This window comes from Solea senegalensis, linkage group LG21 (genome assembly GCF_019176455.1).
Source record: "Solea senegalensis isolate Sse05_10M linkage group LG21, IFAPA_SoseM_1, whole genome shotgun sequence".
NCBI classification, from domain to species: domain Eukaryota; kingdom Metazoa; phylum Chordata; class Actinopteri; order Pleuronectiformes; family Soleidae; genus Solea; species Solea senegalensis.
The window spans coordinates 15,368,803-15,396,529 of record NC_058040.1 but is presented as its reverse complement, the minus strand read 5'-3'; the positions used below and the strand labels follow the sequence as shown (position 1 = coordinate 15,396,529).

At 42.1% G+C, this 27,727-nt stretch overlaps 2 protein-coding genes across 2 annotated transcripts; one reads left to right on the top strand and one right to left on the bottom strand.

The window, feature by feature from the left end:
• Positions 1-863: 863 nt before the first annotated feature.
• On the bottom strand, positions 864-17,863 carry ptpa (protein phosphatase 2 phosphatase activator). The gene is made up of 10 exons (XM_044012728.1): positions 17,793-17,863; positions 15,958-16,055; positions 15,744-15,830; positions 14,911-15,036; positions 14,665-14,782; positions 13,530-13,629; positions 12,853-12,977; positions 11,816-11,916; positions 6,332-6,439; positions 864-1,355 (listed from the first exon to the last, which is right to left on the bottom strand). The coding sequence occupies exons 1-10, from the start codon at positions 17,815-17,817 to the stop codon at positions 1,281-1,283; spliced, it is 963 nt and encodes a 320-aa protein (XP_043868663.1). The 5' UTR covers positions 17,818-17,863; the 3' UTR covers positions 864-1,280.
• A 686-nt stretch (positions 17,864-18,549) lies between these two features.
• crata (carnitine O-acetyltransferase a) lies at positions 18,550-27,006 on the top strand. The gene is made up of 14 exons (XM_044012770.1): positions 18,550-18,883; positions 20,305-20,601; positions 21,742-21,860; positions 22,004-22,057; positions 22,147-22,312; positions 22,908-23,082; positions 23,183-23,361; positions 23,495-23,595; positions 23,725-23,844; positions 24,792-24,914; positions 25,002-25,137; positions 25,606-25,668; positions 25,764-25,901; positions 26,024-27,006. The coding sequence occupies exons 1-14, from the start codon at positions 18,857-18,859 to the stop codon at positions 26,237-26,239; spliced, it is 1,914 nt and encodes a 637-aa protein (XP_043868705.1). The 5' UTR covers positions 18,550-18,856; the 3' UTR covers positions 26,240-27,006.
• Positions 27,007-27,727: the final 721 nt, after the last annotated feature.

The window sequence follows — 27,727 nt, the reverse complement described above, 5'->3', positions numbered from 1 at the left end:
AATTCCTCACATCTCTCTAAAACTCAACCAGATCACAATGTTCACAGGTCCTGACGTGAACACCGAGTTTGGTGCGAACAAAAGTGCGATCAAAGAGTATGTTAAAGAAAAAGTATAAGAATAAGTAGAAACTTAGTGTTAGTAGTGTTTCTGTTTATTATTTACATTCCTTTCCAAACGTTAACATGGTTAGAGTCAATTAAGAAGAATGAAAGTTTTCGTTAATCGTAAATCTGACATTTTCTCATACACAAAAGTGCTAATGATAACTCACAATGTGTGTGTGTGTGTGTGTGTGTGTGTTCATGGCACTAGTAGTGGTTTAACTGGTAGTGGATAACTTTTGTCAATGGCCATAAATCCAACAATAAAGGCTACAAACACCTGCGAGACAGTCAGAGAACACTTTTGCTTATACTAACTGTTTTGGGGAAAGTGAGCTGAGGTCAGGCGTCATGTAACGCTGGAAATTCTCACGGTTAATTCCATGTTCTTTAAGTTTACTCTTCAACATCGCATCAAATTGAATTAATCACAACAATAATAGTATAATGTGTTTAACTGGATTTAAACTGGATTTCCGGGTATCCCGGTTTGCTCTGCGCTGTGACGTTGGTCGCTAAGCTCTATTCTCTCAGGCTCAGACGGACTCTAAGGTGGTTTTGGTTCAAAGTACTGACACAGAAACCACCGACGACGGCCCCACACTGGGAAATCTTCACATGATCGCAACAAGGAAACTGAGAAACGAAACACAAAATAAAAGAAAAAGACATTTATTAACTTAGGTTTGGTAGGTCAATATAATAACATAACATTTGTTTTTTTGGTTAAAAAATGAAAAGGGATTTTACTGTGTGTGTGTGGAAACGCGCAGAGCACAAATACATTTTTATTCAAGTACGAATTTCAGTTTCAATCATGATTTAAGTGAAGTGTGAAGTTTAAATGCAGGAATATCTGCCGCTGATTGCATTTATTTGGCCTGTGAAAGGAAAACTGGATCATAAACTATGGAGCAAATAAGGAGTTTTTAAAGATTCTTCACGTGACTGTGAAAGAACCGAGTCCTGACGAGGATCCAAACTCTTGAGGTGAAGTCAAAGCTTTAAGCATCAATGAGCAAAGAGGACTACATGTGTTGGACTGTTGCTGCTGTCGTGTTTGCTCGTGAGGATACCGGAGAAATGGGAAACGTTGGCGGGTTTTTTTCCCGACCGACTGCCGGAGTCTGGCATGTCCCCGTCGTTGTGAGCGTAGATTCCCCCCTTCTGCGAGAGTCATGGTTTCACCGGCTCGATGGACAACAGGCTGCCGAATTTAAAGTGCTGGATGACGGGGAACTTCTCCAAACACTGGGGACAGAAAAGACAGAGTTCAGTCTGAAAACACAGGAAGTTGGCATCGCTAAAGCGCTTTCCACACATGAACGTGAATTGGGTCCAGACAGTTTTCCAGATTGCATCCAGCAGCAGACTCCGCCTCTCCGGTGAGCCCCTAACGACCAGTTCACACCTGAGCTTACACCTCAGGTGAAACCAACGACCTGAAAACTGGGAGGGGTGAACGATCTGCATAGTTCAATTTAACGACTCTCTAGATTGCTATCAGCCTCAGAGGTTAAGGCCACGTCCAGACGGAAACCATCTTTTTCTTTGCCATTTTCAAAAGGAAACCCACCGAGACGACTCGGGGGAAAGGATGGGAAATAATGTCTGTTTACTTGCGACCAATTTACCGACTTTCTGTCATAAACCTAAATACTTCAAAAGAAAGAAATGCACCATTAAGACAAGAACGAACTGAAAACGAGATTAAAAAGGTTTGGTTTTCTCCTCTCTTGATTTTACGATTCACCACTTTTTTCACCCCCATGTGTGAAAGACAGGACGTGTTCTAGTGACATGTAGCGTGTTTTCAAACTGACTTTGGTTACTTTTTCATTGACAGTAGTTGATAACACTGTCGAACCATCTCCAAACACAAGATGGTGAACGACAGCGTAAGAGAGAGAGCTGGGAATGTGACGTCATCGTAGCGTGTTCTCTGTCTACACGGAAACACGGAGGCCGGCGCTTTCAAAAAATACCGTTTCAGCTCTGTGTGTGTGGACGGAACGCCTTTGGTTAGAAGTGAAGAAGATTCTTGGATGAGAGGGTGAAACGTCTTCAACTGCAGCCAAACTACCAAAGAACAACTGTTCCTGCAAAGTCGGCCAAGACAGAAACTGCTCTGCTAACTTTCCGTCACCACCTTTAGCCACAGGAATCAGGCATTAAAGCAACATGTAAGCCTGTCCTCGTCTCTGATTGGCTGCAGTTGTTGCAGACGCTCATGAGTAACTCAGATCAGAGTCTACTACTCGTTAGCTACATGTCGTTAAGCCTCTCAGATCGCGTCTTTGAGGAGTTCACACTGACCTACTGTGGACCGAACAGCTTCTTGGAGAAATCGTACGAACTCTCCTGAGTTCAGTTACGTAAGAAAAAAAAGTTATGTTGTATTAAATGTTGACGTATTTGAAAAATCAATGCTTCATTTTCAGATAACAAATCAAAAATTATGTTAAAAAGAACATTGACATTGACCTTGTGGGGAGCGTTGTCGTGAACTCTTTCCACCACGTGTTTAAAAACGTCCACGTTTGAGTCCAGAAAGGACTCAGGGGTGTGAGGGTGTGTGAGGGTGTGTGAGGGTGTGTGAGGGTGTCTGGGGTCTGAGGTGGGGGTTGGGGGTTGGGGATACTGTGCTGGTGGAACAGAGGCAGTGAAGTCTGGACTGTTCTGTGAGTGTGAGACACGGCAGAGTCATCGATTAGATCACACAGAGGAAAACATGCTTCTTTCCATCAATGGTCAAATCAGAAAAGTGATCTGATTAGACTGATCAATATTCCTGAATAGAGTCAATTGTGTGTGTGTGTGTTTTCATAATTCTTTTCACATTTTAATTTAAAGCAGAGGCAGAGAACATGAGGAAGGAGTCAAGGTCGTGAAGTAGTGAAGACGATGAAAGATTATAAGGCTTCTGACAAACGTACCGTCCACATGAAATCGTAATCTTATCTATGTTTTATTCACACGCAAACTGTTTTGGGATCATTAACGCTCTGCCATTAGCATTTTCTGTCTATAACGCACACGTATATTCGGTTTTATCGTAGTACTATTGTTAATATCTTTCTATGCTGTAACTTTCACATTATGTGGAAAGGCATGTTTATTATTTTTTTACTTTACTATCTTTGCTGCTGTGACAATGTAGATATTCCCCACTGTGGGACTAATAAAGGACTCATCTTATTTATGTTTTCATGGCCTTCACCGTCACTTATCTTCATCGTTGTTGTCGCTGTCTTGTTCATAAGCTTTGCTCATAGCACACATGCTCAACGTCTTCTTCTCCAAAACTGTTCCGGTGTATTTCTGTAGCAGCGCCGCGTACAGGCCTGAAGTGGTGCGAACACACGAACACACGATTGCTGACTTTATCCGGCACATTAGCTTCATATATAAAATCCTCTGTAAAACACTGTGTTCCACTGTGCAGCCACCAACAGCACACTTGTCCCTCCGCGTTGACATAATACCGCTCTTCCTCCCTCGCCTGCACTCTCGCAGGGACAAGGTGGAGCTAAGGTGGAGCTCTCGAGGTAAACTTACTGGTGGGGCGGTAACATTTGCGGTGAAATGCGCATGCTGACGTCATAAGCAAAGGGAATTCAACATCGAGTGTTTTATCGCCTATACTTACACTAAGGGGGACCACGAAAACATGACTGAGTGTTCTTTTTCTACACTTTGGCGACTGGTAGGGCCTCCAGAGTCCCAAATATCAGTATTGAAATGGTTAAAAAGTTGATTTTGCATAATATGTCCCCTTTAAAGAACAAATAATAATACGTTTTAGTGTGGATACGGCCTAAAACTAACATTTTCAGAAGCCTCAGTGTGGACGTAAACACAGTGTCGAGTATTAAAACGAAAACATTTTAGCATAGATGTTCCTTCTTCTTCTTCTTCTTTACGTTTCACAGACTTTCCGTCTTTTCGTCTCCGAGCGAAACAGAGAACCAAATGTGGATTAATCCCTCCGCTGAAAATAGTCCAACAAACACACAGTTTGATTCATGTTAACAGCGTGCAGCTGTTTGAAGAAGGGGTTTAGCTTCTTTTTTTCTTTTTATATATAAAGATTTAAGTGTATATATACTGTATGTGTGGCCTGGTTTAGATTTACATCCTCACTGGGAGCTCACTGGTGTTTGGGCCCAGAGTCAGAGAAGAGAGAGCTCAGAGACGGAAAACTATATTTGTTCAAGTAGGCGGGACTTTTTTTGTCATTATTGATCAGTTGTTCCATAATAACCTTTCATCACAGGGTAAATCAACTTTTGAAGAGTCAGAACGGACATGTGATCAGTCAGTCGGTCAGTCCCCTATCATGGGGGCCAGATTTCCACAAGGCTGGAAATAGAGTCTAGAAGAAGAGGAGGAGGAGAAAAGAAATCACTTGATTCACATTATGATGAAAAGGTCACTGTGGAATTATTGATCAATAATTTATACTCCAGCTTTTACTGTTTTCAATGTCTTAAAAACACACACACACGGGTAGTCTTAGATTCTGCACCGACTGCGATGGAAATCTTAACTTGAATTAGTGAGTAAAGTAATAAAAGTGTTCCTGTTGCAGAGTCACTCGCTCCTTTGTCTTTGACGCGAGTGAAAACAGACACTGTGATGAATTCAGTTTCATGTCTGTGCAAGTACACTCTTTTTTTCTTCCTTTTTTCGCAGCTAAAACAAACAAAAGACTTTCAGTCGGAGTTTTTATGCGGAAAGTTTTTGTTTTTAATCTACATTAAGGTTATTTAAGGCGGCCTGGTGTTTATTGCCAAGTACGGACGAAACGTGGGACGGAATAAACCGTCAAAGCCGTCCACCGACTGGGTTTTTTTTTTTGTCCTCTCAGACGCTCACAACTATCGTCTGCTCTGAGACGGACAGAAAGCCAGCGAATGGACGGACGGAAGGCGCTTCGCTCTCGCTCGGTGCCTCAAACCCCTGAGTGGGGCCAGGAAAAGGGAGAGAGGAATGCGAGTCTGCTGATGGTTGCTCCAGGCTGAGAGGAAGGTCGGGACACAGAGAGAGGGAGAGAGGGAGAGGGAGGGAGGATTTAATGTAGGGAACAGCAAAGGGAGGGAGAGAGAGAGGGAGGGAGGGAGGGATGGGGGGGGCAGGCAGACAGCTTGGCCCCTCAGCTCTTTGGGAAGACTCACAGGCTGCTCTGGAAAACACAGGATGTGGGCATGCAGGCGGGGAAAGAACGAGCTTAGACATCCCCCCCCCCACCCCCCTCCCTCCCTCCTGTAACCCCACCCCCCTAACCACCTCACACACACACACAATTCCATTCTCTCTTTTCTAGCTTAACCCTTTCCTGCCTCGCTCCCAGTCCACACGGGCGTTTGGCTGTTTGTCACAGCTGGCGTTCAGCACTAACCCAATTTCTTAAATGTCAACGTAAACAAGTGAAGCAGTTTTGCAATAATTAACGTTAAAGTCAGAGACGGCGGCGGCAAAAGAGTTTCCTATAGTTTATGTGTTTTTAAATATATATACTGTATGTACTGTATATTTTCTTATTGAAGACTTAAAATAAAACATAGTTACGGTTTCAATTCAGAAACATAAAAATACAACAATCGTTGTGATTTATAAGTTAAACAAAACTGGAGCGGGCGGCCATTTTAAGAGCTCCGTGTGGTTGTATGGTTGATGCTCGTGTTCCAGGCGACTCGGAATCTGGAAAGTTCTGACCTTCTTTTTTTGTGTGAATAAAATGAAACGGAACACTGCCGCTCCAAGTCAGAGTTCCTGCTTACAGAATCAGGAGGGGAGGGAGGGGGGGAGAGAGGGAGAGAGAGAGAGAGAGAGAGAGAGAGAGAAAGACAGAGACACAGAGAGAGAGAGACAGAGACACACACACACATACACAGAGAGAGACACACAGGGAGAGAGAGAGAGAGAAAGACAGAGACACACACACACACAGTGAGACACACAGGGAGAGAGGGAGAGAGGAGAGAGAGAGAGAGAGAGAGAGAGAGAAATCCATTTGGTCCTGTCCTACTACAGAGAAGCAGCTGGTGTCACAACAATGACTGCACTCCATGAAAGAGCGCTCAGTTAAACACAGTTAAAAACATAAGAATAAATGTAATATAAAGCACATTTAAACATTAAAACTGTCACATAATAACACTAATTCTGTCGTAAAGCCAAATACCAACATCTCTGGCTACAGGTGGACATAATGAAGGTTGTACCTCAGCTTTGTACATGCGGATCAGGCCCTGGTTCACTTTGGACCACAACGGAACGGCGCTGATGTTCCACAGCTGGTTGGAGTGTTCGGCAAACGGACCCGTCTTCATCTGCAGAGGTGAAACAGGGACAGTGAGTGGAGTGACGTGACATCATGAGATAATGCATGCATTAAAAAGGTGAAATATGAATCTGTGGCTGCTACTGCTTCTACAGCAGAGGCAGCACCGAGGACCCGGACCCAGACACGGAGGCTTGGTCTCGGTGAAAACACGGCTTCCGGGAGGGACAGAAGGAGAACAGATTTTAACCGTTTTCGCCACAACAGAAGCTTAAGTCAAATCTACACCAGCTTGACTTTCTCACTCTCTCTCTCTCTGTGTTCAGCAGCCTTTTATGTCCACAAACTCAAGATCGTGAACTGCACCAAATCCCATAGAGAAAAACAGCAATTTTAGCTCCCAAGGAAACCGGAGCTGCCGGTCTACGGCTGCCTGCTCTGGTAAGTTTGAGTCACTGAGATAACTGTGAAGGAACATTTTCAAACACTGAAATAACACATTTGAGTGTCTTTCTATGAGGCAGCAGTGGATTGTCAACTCCTGTGTGCTGTGGTGTCAAAATCACTGATTTTCTCTGTGGGTTTGGTGTGGGAGAGTGAGCGGCTGACAAACTTCAGTTGCTTGTTGTCAAAATGGCAAAAAATAAAGAATGAAACACAATCTTAGACTTGTTTTCACTTGTGTGAGCTGTGAGTGTGTGTCAGTACCTCACATAATCACACTTAAAAATCCTGACCTATCCCTTTGAAGCAGCAACTACCAACGCTTTTCTTATTATTATTACTATAACCAATGTTTAGTCATGTGACTATAGGCCTGTATTTACACCGCATGGTGCAAGTGACCCACTTCTGATCTGTTCCTCCCATGTGGCACAAATCAGATATGACTCACGACAGTGTGAGCAGGGGGGAGAAAAAAGAAAGCACATGGATTCAGTTTTAGGCCTCGTTCTTATGTGGAAATAAATCCGATACAAATCAGATATTGATTCATTTGCGTCTACAATGTAAAAGCGGACAGATCAGACATCTTGCTTCCTTAAAAACAGGACAGTGACACTATCTATAAATCACATGACTGTCTTTTTAACCAGTGCAACGGAGGACAAGATGTTAATCCAGAGGATTCATGCTGAGGTTTCATGTCTTTAAAGCCTTTTCCAGCAATGGATTTCTATATTTCTCACAGAACCATCACTTTCACTTCACTTCTGTTGCCACGCCCACACTGGTTTGTGTTCACCAGTGTAAATGCAGATCTCAGATAGGAGTCACTTTTGAAAGACGACATAAGCAAAAATCAGGTACGGACAACATATCAGGACCCACTGTGTAAATTCAGCGGAGAAAGTTGTCACTCAATCAGACAAAACCCAAAAATCTGCATGTTTCCACTCACAGGAGAATCCACGCTGAACAAAAACAAAATCGCTATATTTGGAAAATATACACAACCAATACACAGCTTTGGGAGAATGTTGATGATAAAAAAGCAGTCTGAATAAGCTGCTAACTCTTTGACTTTTATGCTGGTGTCCTCTACAACTACTTCTACATCTGCTGTATCTGCTATATATACATATATATACACACATATATATATATATATATATATATATATATATATATATATATATATGTGTATATATATATATATACACACACACACATATATACATATATAAACACATTATATACATATATTCTGTTGCCGTGGGGATAAAGTCTTAGCTTTGTGACGTTTACACGGTCGACTCTTCTTCCTGCAACAATCGACACCACCCATAACAAAAGGCTGGAATCAGCAGTGAGCGTATTCATGCCCAGACTGATGGATAAACACTGTAAGTGACACATGTATGAGTTCATACACGAATGAATGAATGAATGAATGAATGAGTGAATGAATGAAGGCAGGACGTCAGACCGTTTTCCCACCGTTTTCTCCCAAGAGGCAGTCGAACCCAAACCCAGAGCCCGGGGCATCAATCTAACAACCCTCTCCTTTTTCCATCCCCCCATACACCAGCCTCCCCCGCAGCCTCCCCCCTCTCCCTCTGCCTCCCTCTCATCCCCTCAAACCCCCACCCTCCCACACACACACACACACTCACACAGAGCTCGAGACACTTTCCAGGGCCTCACATGAGAACACATGGGGGGAAGGGCATGACGGGAGGGAGGAAAGGGGGGAGGAGACAGACCGTACTCCCTGGAGGAAGGAGTGATTCACAGCAGCATGTGGTGAAGGAAGTGACTCATGTTCGGGACGACGCACACACGCAAGCACGCACACTACAGCCTTGTGTGTGAATTAAAAAAAGAACAGGAGTTTAAGTATCCTTGGGCTTGTGTGCATGTGTGTGCGTGTGTGTGTGTGTGTGCGTGTGTGTGTGTGTGTGTGTGTGTGTGTGTGTGTGTGTGTGTGTGTGTGTGTGAGAGAGAGAATCACAGGAAAATACTTTCAGGCCCGTCTGAGCAACAGTCAACAAGAGACCAAACAAGAGTAGACAATCAGGTGAAAAACAGGCTGCCGGGTTTGGACCTGATAATAAAAATAATAAATGTTTATTTTAATAAACTAGAGGTCGTTTCCTCTGCACACTTTCAGACTCATCTGCTCAAAAAATTTGAATTTCTGTGATTTTAATGTTAAAAAATATGCTATGAGGGGCCACCATGTCGGTGACCTTTGCCCCCCCCTTCACATATAAACACGTAATCCACGTGTCCGGGTGAATGTTTGTACCGCATCTGAAAGGGTTCCTTTCACATGTTCCTATTCACAAGGAGGTCACCGTCACCTTTGACCATTCAAATCTAATCTGAGTCCAAGTGAACATCTGCACCCAATTTGAAGATATTCCTGCCCGGTGTTCCTCAGGTGTCGTGTTCATAGAAGAGTGGGTTTGACCCCAAAAATCTCATTTTCATATTGGCATTTTACAACGCGTTCAAAGGATTTTGTGTCACTTTGAAAACCGCTAACGCTCCCACACTAAAGTCCATAAAGAAAAGCAATGATTTTAGCTCACAGGAAAATATGAGCTGATGTTCAACTGCTGCCTTAAAACAAGACATTTTAACACAGTTACAGAGGCAACAGTGGATCAACGACTCCTGTGTGCTGTGTGATTTTCTCAATGGGCTTTGGTGTGGATGAGTGACTTTGGCCCACAGTGTTCCATTTGTTGTCATAACTTCATCACAAACGTCACCTGAACTCAGATTTCAAACTCTGTAACTTGGAGCGACCTCACCAGCCATGACGTGGGCTTCCAGGATGGCCGCCACCACACAGACGCCGCTACCTTTAACCGCTAACAGCACATCTGTCGTATTTGTTTCACAGTAAATCAGTCATACACACAGTACTGTGTATTTTGTACACATAGACACTGTTTGTGTGCTCAAAATATGACGTGGAGCATTGTTATCGACTGATACTGTGAACAATGGCTAACCCGAGATCTTGTGCCACCAGCAGACGACAAACGGACAAACCAGACACTAGAGAATCTGACAGCAAACAAAAAACATCTTTTCTGGTCTGTGAAGGCCACCGTATTTCCCCAACACACAGAGAGTGGTTTGCAGGGAGTCCCTTTGTTTCTTAAAATCTGCTTTTTCACCACTAGATGTCACCAATTTTCACCCACTGGACTTTCACAATGCCGTAGAGTTTAATACGTTAGCCTTTTGTTGTTAAGTATTTCCTTAATGAAGTACCTTACTGGTAGTCATCCTCAGATTGGTTCTGAATGTAGGGGGCACTATCGCCTCAACTCTTAGACTATTCCATGGCATTAGGGCAAGCAAGCATGGGGCAAATACTGCATCAATTCACAATTGTCCAAGAGGAAATCACGAAGCATTCAAGAGTCGAGTTGATTTTGTACGCCTACTGTGTATGTGTTCACGCCTACAACACTTACACTATTTAGATTACTAAAATAAGATTACTACATCTCTCCATAAAACCTTTAGATTATAAAAAGTAAACAAAATCATGAAATATGGCTTCCCAAGATTGAGATGATGTAATCCCACGTCACAGTCCTCACACACGGAGAGACGCTACAACCGCAGGACATTTAGCTGGAAAATTAATTTTCCCTCACTTCAGCAATAAAACACATCAAAGTCAACAATGTAAGAAGGGGGAAAAAAAAATGTTGCGTAAAGTGACTAAATGTTAAAAATAAAACCCAGGAGGAGTGAGGAGGAGGAGGCGCAGGGACAACCTTCATGAAAACAGCAGCAGCAGCAGCATCCCTCCATCAATGAGAGGAGGAGAGAGAGGTCAAACAGGAGGAGGAGGAGGTGGCGTGTCTAAGAGGGAAGGAGGAAAAGGATGTAGCTGCTCCACCAACGCCCTCCCCGACTTCCCTCCCCTCGATTTCCTCCAAAACCAAAATACAAAAGCAGAGGGTTCCTGCTCCGGCAGAATCCGTTTACCTTTTCCCCTCCGTCTTCCTTTTCCTGAGCGGAACCACGTTCAGCGGTGACGCCGAGCTCACGCTCCACCACTCAGAAATATCTAACATGTATACTGTGCATGCACAAACGCACACATGTACTCACGCCGGCCGGACAAGACAAATGAAGGTAAAAAAACTTCAGGTGAAACAACAGGAAAAGCCTGATTTCACAGCATTTCCCTATGATTTATCACTGTGTATGACTGTATGAAGTAGGAACACTCTGACTTCATATACAGCCCCCACGGATGCTAAAACAGGAAACCGAAATTTGTGTCACTCAAGAAACCCCACGCTCACGCCACACCAAAGTCCACAGAGAAAATCAGCGATTTTACGTCACAGCGCCACGGGAGTTGTTGACCCGCCGCTGCCTCCACGGGTGAACTCACACGTGATAATCTGTGACTTTCTGTGTTTGAAATACTTGAAAAATTGACCTCAGTGACGAAAAAAACGCTGATTTTTTCAATGGACTTTGGTGTGGGTGAGTAAGTGGTTTACAGAGTGACACAGACACAAATTTCCTGTTAAAAAAAGGTTGTCTAACAGTGACATAATGTATCAAACAGAGACCATAGACTTAAGATAGTGTATTTTTTTGTTGAGTCAGCTTCCTATTAAGTGGCTACATTTAATTCCCCCCCCGCTGTCAGCAATGTTATCACTTCCGTGTCTCATTTTTTACTATCGCTTTATAATCGTAACACTGCTGACCATGTAACCACCGATGGTCACTACTAGGACATGTGAAGTAATCTGATCTCATTATGCTGACGTGTATAATCAGATTATACCATCCTTTAGTAGACGTGAGTCAGAAGTGAATGGGAATACGACTGAAAACCCTGCCATCCAAGCATCATAATCTGAATGTTGTTGTTGTTTACACTATCGAGTCAGTTGTCAGAAAACTGGTTGCCATGGAAACTGGTCCCCACCTCATTGATGAACTTGATGCAGTCCAGAAACATGTAGTCCGAGTGATGCTCGTTCACCACCTTCTCGTCCAGGAAGTGCCGCGGCTCCATAGTCGGGTGATCTGGAGAGAAGATGGAGATGCAAGTGCATGTGTTCACCACTAGGTGTCACCATTCACCTCCTCATGAAATGAGCTCAGGCTGTGTGGAGACACTGAAGAGTGTGTATGTGAGTGTGTGTCACAGATGTGAAGCCGTAACCATGACGCACAGGATGAGTCTCACATCAGTCATGATGTATTATGATGCAGTGACAACAATCTGTCAGATTAACAATGGGGCTGCAACAATTCATTGATTAGTAATTGATTACTAGATTAATAAATGAATGGATGAATCAGGTCGAGTGTCTGTGATTTAGTTTCTTTGTTCCTCTGCGACATTAAAGCAGAAAAACCTTATTATTATGGACCAAATTCATTGATTAACAGGAGATTCAGATGTGAAATAATCACCTACATTGATAATTTTGTGGGAATAACAAAATTAAAGACCATTCTTCTGCCATTTTATACATAATTAAACAGATTGAAAATACACGTAGGAGCCATTTGTTTCGGTAAATTATAAATCTTTGTTTTACATATTTGATTATTTGTATTTATTAATATTAGCAATGGTTTTGTTTAATTTAGTTCATACATTTATGAAGAAAATCAGAATTTCTGTTATTTATGATGTTTTGGTTTGGGCATAGAGTGGATATCATGAAAGACACTGATGTAGATGACTGGGGAGCGACCAGAATGCACCTGGGTGGTTGTACGTTTTGTTTATTTAACCGGAGTGAGTGAGTGAGTGAGTGAGTGAGACAGACAGACAGACAGGAATTTCTTTGTTCCTTTTGTTGGTGTGTTTGCTTTTGGACAATAAAGCACACACAAAAGGGGCAATAAAGTGGACTGGACATTTAAGTTTCTGTCATCTGTGAGTTATTTACTACGGTCTTTGGATTGAACGTCCATTTATTACTGTTCATAAGTGGACCTGCTTCTTACCTACTAACTGGGAGCTTCCCCATATGAAGGGCAGGAACTGGAAGTCGTCCAGTCCCCACACACCTTGGCTCCCGGCGGGCTCCATCCTGTAGGTTCTCTGCAGCTTCCTCATCACGGACAGATACCTGCGACAAACAGGTGAGAGCAGATCACATCAGAGGCAGAGACACGTCATCCTGTGATTGTGACTGTGAGGAAACAGTATCTTGTTTAAGGAAACGACAGAAGGTAACGTTGCGTCCCGACTCATGATGATTATGTCTTCCCAACACCAGAGTCTATTGACAAAAGCAATGATTTTAGCTCCCAGGGAGACAGTAGCAGCTGGTCTACTGCTGCCTCATGTGGCAGGTTTGTGTCACTGAGCTGAAGCTGAACATTGACTTCTGTGTTATTTTATGACTTCTGTGTCACAAAATGACACATTTGAACTTAATGATGGAGGCAGCAGTGGACAAGCAACTCCTGTGTGCTGTGATGTCAAAATCGATGGTTTTCTCTATGGGATTTGGTGTGGGAGAGTAAGTGGTTTACAAAACTTCAGTTTCCTGCTACTGAACTGGGTGAAAAAAGAAAATCAAACCGATTAAGTGTTGGACAAAGCGATTTACATTATTTAACATACAATGAGAGCCCTGTGTTGTACTGTGAAGAAGAGCCAAGCAGCAGCAGCTCACCTGGCAAACACCTTAAAAACTATCGCCAGCTGATCCTCAACCTTGAGAGCGCCGACCTTACAGAGACAGCAGAGGAACGCAGCGAACGCCGCTTCATGACCTGAGAACGCACACGAACAGAAGATCTTTAAAAACACACCTTTACAACATGAGGTTAGTCTGAAGGCTTTTCCTTTTCCGATTTTAATTTGCTTTGCTCCACAGCCTTTTCCAACTGGAAACTGAAGTTGGTGTTGCTTTGAAAACACCTCACTCTTCCCCACCAAACTCCATAGAGAAAATCATCGATTTTAACATCACAGCACGCAGGTGTTGTTGATCCACTGCTGCCTCCGTCAGTGAGTTCAAACATGTTATTTTGTGACTTCAGTGTTTGAAATCCTTCATTCAGTTTTACCTGAGTGACAAAAACTTAGCAAACGAGGCAGCAGCAGACCAGTAGATACTGTGTCGCCTTGAGCTAAAAACACAGATTTTCTCTATGGAGTGGTTCACAAACTTTAGTTTACAAACAAAAAATAATGCAGAATATGCAGAAACATGTTTTTAAAAATGGATCTTAAACAACTTATTTAACATTTTACTCATTTGAGGGCTGCAACGATTCATTTTAAAAAAAATTTCAGCTCCTTAAATGTGAATATTTGCAGGATTATTTACTCCATAGAACAGAGAAATCATTATAATTTAATAATAATGGGAAACACTGATCGACAATTTATTTCAGCAATTTCTGACGTTTCATGGACCAAACAACTAATTGATTAATCGATAAAATAATCAACAGATTAATCAGTTATTAAAATATCCTACTGAGGTTACGTTTGGTCATTTAGTGGACATAATCAGAGAATAAGCATTTAAGTCTGAGGTTATGTTTGTTTAAAACCGAGGTATCTACGCTTTAAAAGCTGATATTTATGGAACAAAAAAAAATATGAAAAATAATGTTTTGTGACAGAAACATAAATTGCAAAGTTGATATTTAACGGTTAACACTCAACAAATATTTGACTAAGTTTACTTTTGGCCCACGTTACGTTTTAGTATTTTCACTTTGTGAGGGGACAGAGTTTGGGCTCCGCTGGGTTATATGGTGGTGGACAGAGATGACGACGTGGACACACAGCAGCACCTGTTCCGTAGTCTATCCTGGTGGAGTTCCCCACGGACTCTTTCAGGTAGACGGCTATCTCTGCTGCTGCTGCGTGTTTGTCTGCAGGAATCACTGCGGACACCAAGGCCTCTGCTTCCTGCTCACACAAACACACAAAACAACAATAAGAATAAGAATAATAATAATAATAATGATGATAAACATGTTCTACATAAACAGCATACAGTCACATCAGATCAGAGAGAGTCATGTGTATGTACTGACCTGGTCTAGTTTGCCGTACCAGGTCCTGTAGGCCTTATTACCGAAGCGTGACGGCTGATCAACAGGCGGCGTCTCGTCTATCCACCGGTCCAGCGTCGCCAAAAGATCCACTAATTTCTCTGCCGTCTGTCGCACAAAACAAGACAAAAGCGACTGTAGCAACACTCACATCAGCACTCACATCAGCAATTAATAGTAGGTTTTATAAGTTAATTGAAATAAAGAGGAAAAAGAAAAAGAAGCACTTTAACTCAGAAATGAGTCTAGTCTGATATCTTAGATTATGTTTATCACTTGTTACCCCACCATTACAGACCATTTCTGACTTCAAACTGAAGTTTGTCTCACTTTGCAAACTCATCTCTCTCCTGCACCAAAGTCCATAGAGAAAATCAGTGATTTTTAGCTCCTACTGCCTCCTTTGGTAAGTTTGTGTCACTTAAGGTAAACCAGAATAAAGGATTTTATTTATTTTAAACTGAAGCCACAAAATTATACATTTTAACTTACCGGTGAAGTCCATCAACAACTCGTTAAGCTGTGATGTAAAAATCGATGATTTTCTCTATGGACTTTGGTGCAGGAGAATAAGAGTGACACACACTTCAAGTCTGTTGAACAGTGAGATACAGCAGTGAACATATTCTAATGACATCACAGACCAAAGGTGACGTAGAGTTTATCAGGTAAACCTTTTGTTAAGTAGCTAAAATCTGTATTTCAGTTGCCTCAGCAGAGAGAGCAACAACGAGCCCTCAAAATGTAAACCCTTTCAATGTAAAAATGACCAAAACATGAAAAGATAAAGCCTCTGATGAGAAGAAAATACAAACCTCAGACACTTTATAATCACATGTGAGCTTCTTTCCTTTCACGCTCTCATTCAGTGTCAGAATGAAGCCCATGTAGTCGGCATATGCCTGGAAAAATTACATTTTAAATCAACAAAAAGAGCAGAAAACAGTTTAATCAGAATTCAAAAGAATCTCTTCGATAACTTTAATTCCAAACAAAACAAATCACAGAAAACCCTTGACAGAGACCCACCTGAGACTTTTTCCACTTGCCCATGTGAGGCACCATGCTGATCTCTTTCTTTGGCACCATGTAGGTGAATTCGGGTGCTTCATCCTCAGGAGTGGATCCTAACAAAGGGATTCAAAACACTGTTCAGGTGAAGAAGTCGTTGAAATGAATTCAGTTTTTATTTGGACATAAACGTCAGTGTCTGCAGAAAGTAAAACTGTTTTAACAGGAGAAGAACAAAGACTGCAACGGAGGTGGAATGAAATACACGGAATAGCCCTATAGTGACAATGCACTTATTGCTGACATGGACAGAAATAATGTAATGTTAACCTGATTAAAACTATGTAGTCGGAATAAGAAAATTCAACATTCACATGTTCCACTTACCTTAACCTTAATAAGGTCATACTCTGAATAACCAATAATCTGTTTACCCGGAACCAAAAAACAACCACTGACTTTAATCTAAATAACATTATTCAGATTATGACATCTCCATGAGTTGCTAATAGAATATTCTAATATAGTATTCCCGTTTTGCATATTAAAAATCTGATTGTGACATATGTTGACGTTACATCCACTATATAATCTCATTATACGTCTACATAATCAGACAAACATCAGGAAACTCCTCATGTCTTAATCTGATTACTGATTACTCTGATTATGACTTTAGTCAGAGGAGTGCATGGCACTCCTAATCAGACTGGTTACTATCTGGTTAATATCAGAATGTAGTTTAACATGTGAACAAAGTAAATAAGATGTGGAACATTCTGACCTTAGCCCCCTTATATAGACAAGCATAATCAGATTATAACACCTGTAGTGGACGTAATGTTTTGTTTATTACAAATTATAATCTGATTAAGACTCATGTAACCATTACAGCCACGCCTACATAATCAGACAAAGATCAGAACACTCCTTATGTCTTAATCTGATTACACTCTTTGTGTGACATTCCAAATCAGATTGTTGTAATCTGGTTAATATCTGAATGTAGTTTAACATGTAAACAAAGGATGGAATCTCATTACGCAGACATGTATAATCAGATTAGAACACCTGCAGTAGATGTAATGTGTTACAAACAGGAATATGACAGATTATTGAATCTGGGGACTCAAGTAAACACTGAAATCTGAATGTCTTATTCAGAATATGGTCGGACAACAGATTATTGGTTTCTAGTATGACCTGCATTCAGATTAAAGTAATCAAAACACGCCATTTAGATGACAGTGTTTTACACAGCTTGTTGTCTGAACCCGGTTATTATCAAAAACATTGCCGTGGATATACACAGTGAGTAAACAGGTCTATTAAAGGGCTGTCCCGTTTATTTCACTGCACTAAACTCTGTATTCTTTAGGCGACTTGTGTAATTATCGTAATCTGAATGTTTGATTTAGAATGAGGACAGTAGTCCGATTGTAACACGCGTGATTTAAATACAGTAAAGCCTGACTAGTAACAGGCTGCAACACTTGAACCTGTCAAACACTGTGTGTGTGTGTGTGTGTGTGTGTGTGCGTGTGTGTGACGCTAACACACAAAGTTACACACAAAGCCATAATGTCTTCAAACGAGTGACAGTTAATTATTGTAACAGAGAGAGTGTAACACACTGTTTCTCTTATGTGCATGAATGATACTGGAGCTCTGCTTGTGAACAGCGGACATTTTAAACTCTCAAACACTAAAATTGTTGGTTAAATGTTGTGTGTATGGTAGCAGCTGAACACACACACATTCATACACATTCATACACATTCATACACATTCATGCACATTCATGCACATTCATATAAACACAACACACACGCATAAACTGTAGCTGCGTTTACCTGACTGCTGCTCTGTTTCCGCCATGCCGCTTCTTCTCTGTCCTCTTCGCAGCTTCCTGGCTGATTTAAAACCGTCATGGCGCCGCACTGCCCCCACCCGGTAGGAAACGTGAATGACAACTCTGCCTCTGTGTTTGGCATCTCAATGAATATGAGATAATGCTGTGTTGTTTGAAGTATCTAAAAGGGTTACATGAGTATTTTACTAGGAAAATAACTTTGTAAGAAGGCGAAGTCACCTTTTTACAATATTACTAGAGCAGAAAACTCTTTAAGTATATGACATTTACTGTACTGACTGTAAGTATCAAAAGTAATTTCAAAAGTAAAGTACTCATACGCAACTTTAGTTCTTAAATACAGTCTTTTGTCGTATTCACACACTAGATAGATAGACTTTCATTTCAGTGACTGTCTCAGACAGGGGTTTAATTAACTGATTCTAATGATTCATTGACATCGAAAACAACTGCTTTATAAGTCACTAGTCCCTAGTTTGTGGCGTGCCAAGCTGTGCTGGAAATACAATCAACAAGGGTGCTGTTATGAAATGCCCTACTGTACCTACATGACATTATCTCTTTAGAAGACACAATATTCAGAAATTTTAATTAAACAATAATGTGTGGAGGTCCATATGTCATTCAGTTCCCAAGGCTGGGCTGCCTTTGACCCCAGGTACCCTTTAAGTTTTTGTCCCGGCCCTTTAAAATGGGTGTGCACGCCACTGTTCATCAGTAAAAGCCTGATTTGTTAATGACAGGTCTGTTGACAGGTGTTCTCACTGCTAAACTTAGCCTGAACACACAGGTGTCAAGTGTGTGCCACAGGAAACACACAACGACGGGACCAAAAAATAAAAGCTAATTTGTCACAACACCCACGGTGACAGCAGGGTGACGACTTCACACCGAGCCACTAGGCGCTCACCGCGGTCAGCAGCCCCGTGGAAGCTCCCTGACGATTTAAGAAACGCCGCCGGTGGTGGGCGACGCACCAGAAGCTAACGGCTAACAGCTAACCTCGTCAACCTGTGTGAACCGCGACGTCACTTTTAGTAAACGATGTGGGGCATTTGCAGCAGAACCATGGTAAGTAATGCACCGTGAGTCGATGCTACTCTTAGTTTTTAATACTGGACTAAAGCTAATTTTGCTCTAAAAACACCGACGACAAACCCCAAAAAAAAAACTAATATCACAGGGAGACCTAATGACGAGTCATTTTATACCAAGCTACTAACCAGGTGTTGTTAGCAAGTTGAAGCTGTTAGCAAAGTTAGCGGACTGAGGTAGCGGCGATAGTTAATGATAACTAGCTAAGCTAACTGGGTCAAAGGTGAAAAAGCGGTTAACTAGTATTCCTGACATATAAAGCACACACACACATCAAGGACTAGTTTGACGCTGTTATGGTTGGCTGCTAGTGGTGTTTTGTCGATAGGTGGCATCCCATAATGTTGATTTACAGTCGTCTATATATTCTTCATTAGCCACCTTTATTTGATACAGTCTGAATAACATTTTTATCCTACAGTTTGACTATAGTTCTAAAATCAAAGTTATTAGTTGGGAATGCAGAGTGACACTTGTCAAACATAGTTTTTCTGTTTCATTTATTATTATTATGGTGTCATTTTATGCCTTGTTGTGAGTTTTAATTATCCACCTTTTTAACAAGGGTTTGCCTGGTTGGTGTTTGTCCGCCTCTTGTACATAAAGATCAAAGGGCAAAATTACATAAAAGGTTTGGCTGTCAGTGTTTTAACACCCCACAGAAGAAGAGGAAATGTCTGCAGCAGCTGATGTCACAAGTTGAATTCTCTTTTCTGTCTTTTTCACTCGGTCACCAGATTCTCCTCCAAATTGGTCATTTTCATATAAAATTCTAATTTTAAAATAGGGAAACAAGTTTTTCCCTTGGCCTCAGTCCTTGGCTTGCCCATTTGTGTTGAAGCTGAAGATGAGTACACACTGCCCTCTGCTGGTGGCTTTAAGTTGCTCATCATATGGCAGATCTGAAGTGCTGAAACACAATAAACCAGAAGGGTCAGTTATAGTTTTGGTCTTTTCAGATTGTGGGGCTAAATCCACACTTTCAACATTCACTCACAACAGCTTTTGTGCACTGTAAATATAAAACTATGAATAGAAAACCAACAAATTCACACCAAAATTGAATCCCAAATAACGGTATTTGGAACAAATGTGTTGGAACAAACTTTAAACGACAGCAGTTGTATTTCTGTCATGGAATCAATATATTTTATCTGTGGTAGAGAAGAAAGATTCAGACACCATAAAAAACTGTTGTAAAACACCCTGCGGAGAAGAAAAGTTTTAATATTGAATGAAACGAAACAACATATTACATTTACCTGCCAAATTTACAAGGCTGTTAAGGAAATGTGTTGACAGAAATAAAGTAGGAAGTCGTCCTGTTTGTTTAAAAGACGAAGCCACAATGATTACTGAAGGAACACGATTCTCTTATTTACTCTTCTGTCTCTCAGGTGAAGGTAGGGATGGCGAAACCCTGTGGCCTAGTGAAAACCAATCACTTGGTGAAGCCTGTGTCGGCGACCCGGGTTGCTGGCAGATACCTGACCCACCAGCAGGGTCTGCCCGGCCTGCCCGTGCCCCCACTGCAGCAGACGTGTGAGCGCTACATCGCAGCGCTGGAGCCCATGGTGGAGGCAGAGGAGCTGAGGCGCACCAAAGAGCTGGTGAGGGAGTTTCAGAAGGAGGGAGGCGTCGGGGAGCATCTGCAGAGAGGCCTGGAGGCCCGAGCAGGCAGGACAGAGAACTGGGTGAGTTCAGCTGGACACGCAGCTGTGAACACATCCTTTAACTACATAAATACACATTTGTTACACACTAGTGAAGTAAAAAGTGATTTGTGGTGTAGTTCAAAATGTAAAGTAGGTGGCATCCCATAATGATGATTTACAGTCGTCTATATATTCTTCATTATCCACCTTTATTTGGTACAGTCATTCCCAAAAACTGGGTCGGGACCCACAGATGTGTCGCGGGAGATTGTTTTTGCGTCATCCAAACAAATTATTGTCAACCTGTAAGTTAAGATTTGTGAGTTTACATATGTTTAAATGACATGGGCAATATTACATAAAAGGTTTGGCTGTCAGTGTTTTTAACACCCCACAGAAGAAGAGGAAGAAGGTTTTGTTCAGTGTCTGCAGCAGTTGATGTCACGAGTTGAATTCTCTTTTCTGTCTTTCTCACTCATTCACCAGATTCCCCTCCAAACTGGTCATTTTCATATAAAATCCTAGTTCCTAACAGGGAATCCTAATTCCTAACAGGGAAACATGGAAACACGTTTTTCCCTTGGCCTCAGTCCTTGGCTTGTCCATTTGTGTTGAAGCTGAAGATGAGTACACACTGCCCTCTGCTGGTGGCTTTAAGTTGCTCATTGTATGGCACTTGTTTGTCATTTTATATATACAATACAAAGGTTCTCCTAATCACACATTATGTATGTAAGAAAATTGTGTCTGAGAACATGTGAAAGCCACTATAGTTCAATTGCAGCCTGCTTTGTACATTATGTAGTAACTGATGGTTCCAGTTACATTCCAGTTATAGTCAGAATTTCCCACTTCCTGGTTGGATTTCCAACTCGAAAAACATTCTGAAATGGCTGCCACTCGCGTCATTTGTAAAAACACTCTGCTACTTTTAGTGTTAATTGTGCTTCTGTCTTTTTTGTTTTACATAAAGTTACTATATTTTTTTGACCGACTTCTCAGATGGAACACAGTTAACTCGGAGGCAGTGTTCCTTCCAGTTCTGACTTTCAGCTCCCGGTAAACAGAACATACCATTAAAATATGGTTTGCCAGAATCACTATAAAAATTAAAAGATAGGGTGCGGTCACTGTTAACACTGTGTACCTGGATCTTTGATTGGCTCTGTGTGTCTGCAGTTGTCAGAGTGGTGGGTGCAGCTCGCTTATCTCGAATACCGCCTCCCCGTTGTCGTCCATTCCAGTCCAGGGCTGGTTCTGCCTCGGATGAACTTCAGCGACAAACCGGGACAAATCAGGTGATCACACAGAACACACAAACGGTATTATCCAGTATATGATTTTATTTTTCTGTCCACTGTCCTACGTTTTTAACAGTGAAGTTTTCTTTGAAATGTGTTTTTATATCATTAAATGAATTCTCCTGTTCTGTATTTTTTAGATTTGCTGCCAAGCTGATAGCTGGGGTGCTGGACTTTAAAACCATGATTGACAAGTGAGTACATGCTTCACACATTCTATTAGAAGATGGTTTATATTCAAGACTTTTCAGTTAATTTTTTGGACTTTTTGTGTCCATCAAAGTGAGACTCTTCCTGTGGAGTACCTGGGAGGAAAGCCTCTGTGCATGAATCAGTATTATGAGGTGATGTCGTCGTGTCGCATCCCTGGTCTGAGCAGGGACTCGGTGGTGAATCACGCCAAGAGCTCGCCGCCGCCCAGACACATCACTGTCATACACAACTTCCAGGTGAGGAGCCTTGAGACACGCTGGTGCTTTGTGTGTTTGTGGAGAGCACAAGAGCCGAAAAGATGAGCATTTAGCCTCTGAACTCCACCACCACCACTTTATTTTGTTATTAGACAGCTGTTTCTGTGTGTAGATTTAAGTGTGTAAACTGCTCAATCTCTTAAACCAAACCCCATAGAGAAAATTTGCATTTTTAGCTCATGGGGACAACAGGAGCTGCTGCTCCACTGCTGACTCAATTTCGATGTTTATGTTACAGAGGTAAATATGAACAAAGGACTTCAAACTCTGGAGTCACAAAATAATACAGTTGAACATACTGATGGAGGCAGAAGTCGATTAACACCTCCTGTGTGCTGTGATGTTAAATTAATGATTTTCTCTATGGAGTTTGGTGTGGGAGAGTGAGCAGTTTGCAAAGGGACACAAGCTTAAGTTTTCCTGTTGTAAAAGACTCTCCAACTGCGAGATAAAACATTGAACTTATTCATAAGGTATGATTAATGCATGTACAAAGCTTAGTCACATGTACTTCACTCTCCAAACGTCCTGGACAATCCCTTGCTTCTCTCTCCCTCCCCCTTCCTGAAATCAGTTTTTTGCACTGGACGTGTACAACAGTGACGGGACTCCGCTGACGGTTGATCAGCTCTGCGCGCAGCTGGAGAGAATCTGCAGCTCCTCGCCTCAGAGCAACGCGGAGCCCGTCGGCATCCTGACCACGCAGCACCGCGACGCCTGGGGGAAAGCCTACGTCAGCCTCACAGAGGGTGATCAATCGGCAACACCAAGTCACACAAGACACACATCCCTTTGTAAGTGAAGTATAGATGAATACAGTGTGTGTGTAACGGCAGCGTGTTTTTTCAGATGAAACCAACAGAGCGTCAGTGTCGGCGATCCAGAGAAGCATCTTCGCCTTGTGTTTGGATGGAGCGAGGCCTCAAGTGTCCGACGAGATGTACCGCAGCTCCGCCGCCGTCCAGATGCTGCACGGAGGCGGCAGCAAGTGGAACAGCGCCAACCGCTGGTTCGATAAGACGCTACAGGTGACCCACAGAGGCATTACAAACAAACACACAATGTTATTAGCTAATGCTAGCTCATTGCAGCTTCACGATTTTAACCTTTTCACCACATTCCTTCCGCGATAATTTAAAAAAATTGTTTTATTTTCTTCAGTTCATTATCGGAGAGGACGGTACGTGCGGCGCAAACTACGAGCACGCCCCAGCCGAAGGCCCGCCCATTGTAGCTTTGATCGACCACGTTGTAGAATACACGTAAGTAGGTCAGAGATTATTCAGCCTCCGCAGACTCCTTGCTTGGCTTTTCATCCTCTTATTTTAAGACCAAAAAGAATAAGGTTTTATAAAGTACAGTGAACAGTTTGTTGATTTGTTTGTCCACAGGAGGAAGACGGAGGATGCGCAGGGTCTCACTGACCCGCTGCCCGTCCCCCAGAAACTTCATTTCAACATCACACCTGAGATCAAGAAGGACATCGAAGACGCCAAGCAGAGTATGAACAAGTGAGGGCAGCTGTTGTAATCCCACTCTGTTGTGATCAGTAGGGATACGTACTGAGAACTGGAATTAAAATAGTACCAGTTCCTCATTAGACACAAATCCACTCTTGATATTTATTGCATTTATTTTAAATTCTCTAGCATTTTCTTGTACCCAACTGTCCCTGGTACGGTGGAACAGTGGTTAGCACTCTGAGTTTGTTCTTTGCGTTCTTGTAGGTTTTCTCTGGTTGTGCCAACAAAACATGTCAGGGTAAAGCTTCCACTTCCTCGTTCTAGTAGAGGATGCATAAAATGCAGAGTACGAATTTCATTAATAAAGTTAGTTTATCCTTAAACCTGGTGATGACGCAGCTGCCACTGTCCGGCGGTTATGTTTGACTCACTTAGCTAAGTGAGTCAAACGCAGTGATTTGTATCGTATGTAAAAAGTTAGTCGCAAGTAGGTGAATACAAAGTAAAGTGTTTGATGTTTCAGATCAAATGAGGGGAAACAAGACTGTGAAGGAAAACCTATTGATCGCATAGTTTACTGTCAAGTTTTTACACTTTAACTGTAACTTTAAAAAATCCTTAGGCTTCAGTTGAATTTACTACCCTATTATGTCATTAAGGACAAAAATGTCCACTTCCCAAAAAAAATCCTCAGGCTTCAGGTGAATTTACTATCCTCTTAAGTCATTAAGGACAAAAATGTCCACTTCCAAAAAACTGGTATAAAAACTTAACAGATGAATATTTTTTCTGCATACAGCTCAAAACCCTTGAAATGCCAGTTTGTTTTGGGGATATGCAGGGATATTCACCACATCCCACTACTTTCACAGTTATAGAGTAGGAGCAGTATGAGAACAGATCAGTAGCAATGAAATCCTAGCTTTTCCCCTCTTTAGTGACCAGTTAACGCAGGTATTTACATGTACTGTCTTTATTTGTGTCTGTTCTCACAGGATCGCTCAGGATCTGGACATGAGGGTCATGGTGTTTGGTCACTTTGGGAAAAACGTCCCCAAGACCCACAAGATGAGTCCTGACGCCTTCATACAGATGGCGTTGCAGCTGGCCTACTACAGGTGGGACTTCAGAACAGTCGCGTGGCGATCGAAGGTGAAATTAGACGTGATATTTATACAAAGGCGTTTCTCCCTTTGTCTCGACAGGATGTACCAGCGCTGCTGTGCCACGTATGAAAGCGCATCACTGCGAATGTTCAGACTCGGGCGCACTGACACGATCCGATCGGCGTCAAGCGCCTCGTCTGCCTTCATCAGAGCCTTCGATGACGCCAGCAAACAGGTCAGACTGTGTCGGTTGGATTAGACATTTGAGACGCTTTTATACAGTAATTCAGAGGATTTCATTTGATATTCATCAGTTATTTGTGTGACGATCATGAAACCGGTGACCATTTTGTTTCCTGCCACTACTGCAGTGGATGGTTGACTTACAGTGACTTATACTTGGAGTGGAGAGTCAGGTTTATGATGTGAGGTGGTGGTGGATAATCAGTGACACAGACCAAAATAGATAATATGACTTGTCTTCCTCTTAGTAAGATGGACAAATTGCTACACAGTTTGGTCATTGTCATTTAAAGTAACTATGGGGGTGTAAACATCCCACTTCTGCTAAATAGTGGACTGGTGTTGTATTTGCAAGTCAAAGAAGAAATCTCTCAGTCATGGCAGCTTGCTAACTGTGCCAGAAGTCAATGTTTGAAGTGTGTTTGTTCACTGTATCTGTGTTTGTTCGTGCTCTTCACAGAACACAGAGAAGCTTGACCTGATGGAGAAAGCTGTCCAAGCTCACAGGTCGTACACAAACATGGTGAGTGAACTTTTACAACGGCTTTTTTCTCTTTTTTTTTTTAAAGCACCAAATGTGAAATAATCCGCCTCTGCCCCGTGTCTCCGCCTCCTCAGGCGATCAGTGGTCAGGCCATAGACCGACACCTGCTCGGCCTGAGGATGCAGGCTGTGGAGGAAAACCTCGCCGTGCCCGAAATCTTCCAAGACGCCGCCTACGCCAAAGCGCTACACTACCAGCTGTCTACAAGTCAGGTAGGGGGGCGGAGCCTGGATCCAGCTGTCGAGCTAACAGCTAACAGCTGCGGCTTCGTGAAGGTCACAGAGCGGAGATGAATCTTTTTTAATTAATCTGTACGTTGTTTTCCCTCCACAAGGTTCCGTCCAAGACGGATTGCGTCATGTGCTTCGGTCCGGTCGTACTGAACGGATACGGCGTGTGCTACAACCCCATGAATGACCACATCAATTTTGCCGTGTCTTCGTTCAACACCTGCGAGGAGACGAACGCGTGGCGTCTGGCTCAGGCCGTGGAGGGAGCGCTGCTGGACATGAGGACTCTGCTGGAACAGACGCCACGAGCCAAACTGTAAAGCTCCTCCTCTTCTTCCTCCTCACCTCACTGAAGTCATGTGACCTGACTGCATCCATGGACCAGGTACCTCACACCTGGGTCAGCTACTGCTCCGCTCCAGTCTGTGCTAGTGATGATCGTGCACTTAAAACGATGCCGTGCAATCTCAACTCAAACTCTGAAACACAATTGTGAGAAACAAAGCACAGCGGGGAAAAATCAACCGAATAATAATAATAATTAATGATAAATAAACACAGACGTGCTAAAATGACAGAAAGAGATTCAGCTACTTTAATGTTGGTTTATTTATTAAGTTCATTTAGTTTTTCCGAGACCTTTTTAGACCAAACTACATGTCTGTTTGATCACTGTTTCAAACGACCGCATTGTCACAGTCAAAATAGCCAGTTTGGAAGTTGCGACACATGAAAACGGTACAAACACTGAAGAGCAGAGCTCTCCACAAGCAGAGAGTCATGAATAAATAATGTGTAATAAAATCAGGCAAAGTTACCAGATGTTTTTAACAGCGTTTTTGAAAGATGCTCCTTTTTAAAAAGGCACATTTTTCTACATTAGCCTGTCTTTGTGCCTGTGGTTCACCGTTAACATTTTTGATATCAGGGAAAAGAATGTGTATGAGTGTTCAGCATGTTTGTCTGGACAGTAAAATCTATTTATACCAATGATAACATCTTTGTATTACGCAGTACTTGACTGAAATGTGGCAGTGTCCTTTTTTCCCCTGTATTTTATTTATATACATACATATATATATATATATATATATATATACATATATATACATATATATATATATATATATATGTGTGTGTATATGTATATTTTTTTATCTAGCGTTTCATGCTGCATTCACCGTCAGCAGTGGCAGCCAGTCGTCATGTCACCCTTAAGTGTTTGAGCTCCCCTTTTGAAAACCCCGAGATTTGGTGCTATGTTGATGTTTTGCAATCACGTTCAGAGGCTCGTAAAGTCGAACCTCACAAACCCCGTTCTAGGATTCTAAGATGGCTGCCACTCTGTGACGTCTACTGTGAATTGCAATTCTGTCTATAAGTTTCACATTAATAAAGTCGTACTCATAGTCCCATTCAACTGGAGCGCAGTCGATTCAGGGGCGACGTCGCTCCCCGTTCCCGGCCTGTGAGCTCTGACCACTAATTTAATTACCACACAGCATGCCTTGTATCTTATCTATAAATCACATTCAAATTCAGATTCACCTTTATTGTCATTATACTGGGGGGAGATTAGTGCTCCCACAGAGCCACAGACGAAAAGAAAGCAAAATAAAACAACACAGACAAAAACATGAAAAAGGCACTAAAAAAAGAGACAAATGCTGAACGAGTTAAAATACTATGAAAAAATAAAAAGCTATTTATAAAAGAATACTGAAAGTGCGATGAGTGTAAAGAATTGAAGGTTAATTCAATAAAATATAGAATATAAATACTGAGGGTGCAATGGATATGCATAAAGA

What these genes read in the sequence shown, in the direction of transcription:
- crata (XM_044012770.1), top strand. Translation starts at nt 18,857, where the DNA reads ATGTGGGGCATTTGCAGCAGAACCATG. An exon ending in TCGATGACGCCAGCAAACAG is followed by an intron (nt 25,138 to 25,605) that starts GTCAGACTGTGT and finishes TGCTCTTCACAG; the next exon opens with AACACAGAGAAGCTTGACCT. An exon ending in ACAGGTCGTACACAAACATG is followed by an intron (nt 25,669 to 25,763) that starts GTGAGTGAACTT and finishes CCGCCTCCTCAG; the next exon opens with GCGATCAGTGGTCAGGCCAT.
- ptpa (XM_044012728.1), bottom strand. Translation starts at nt 17,817, where the DNA reads ATGGCGGAAACAGAGCAGCAGTCAG. An exon ending in GGAAACAGAGCAGCAGTCAG is followed by an intron (nt 16,056 to 17,792) that starts GTAAACGCAGCT and finishes TCCCTTTGTTAG; the next exon opens with GATCCACTCCTGAGGATGAA. An exon ending in GCAAGTGGAAAAAGTCTCAG is followed by an intron (nt 15,831 to 15,957) that starts GTGGGTCTCTGT and finishes TAATTTTTCCAG; the next exon opens with GCATATGCCGACTACATGGG.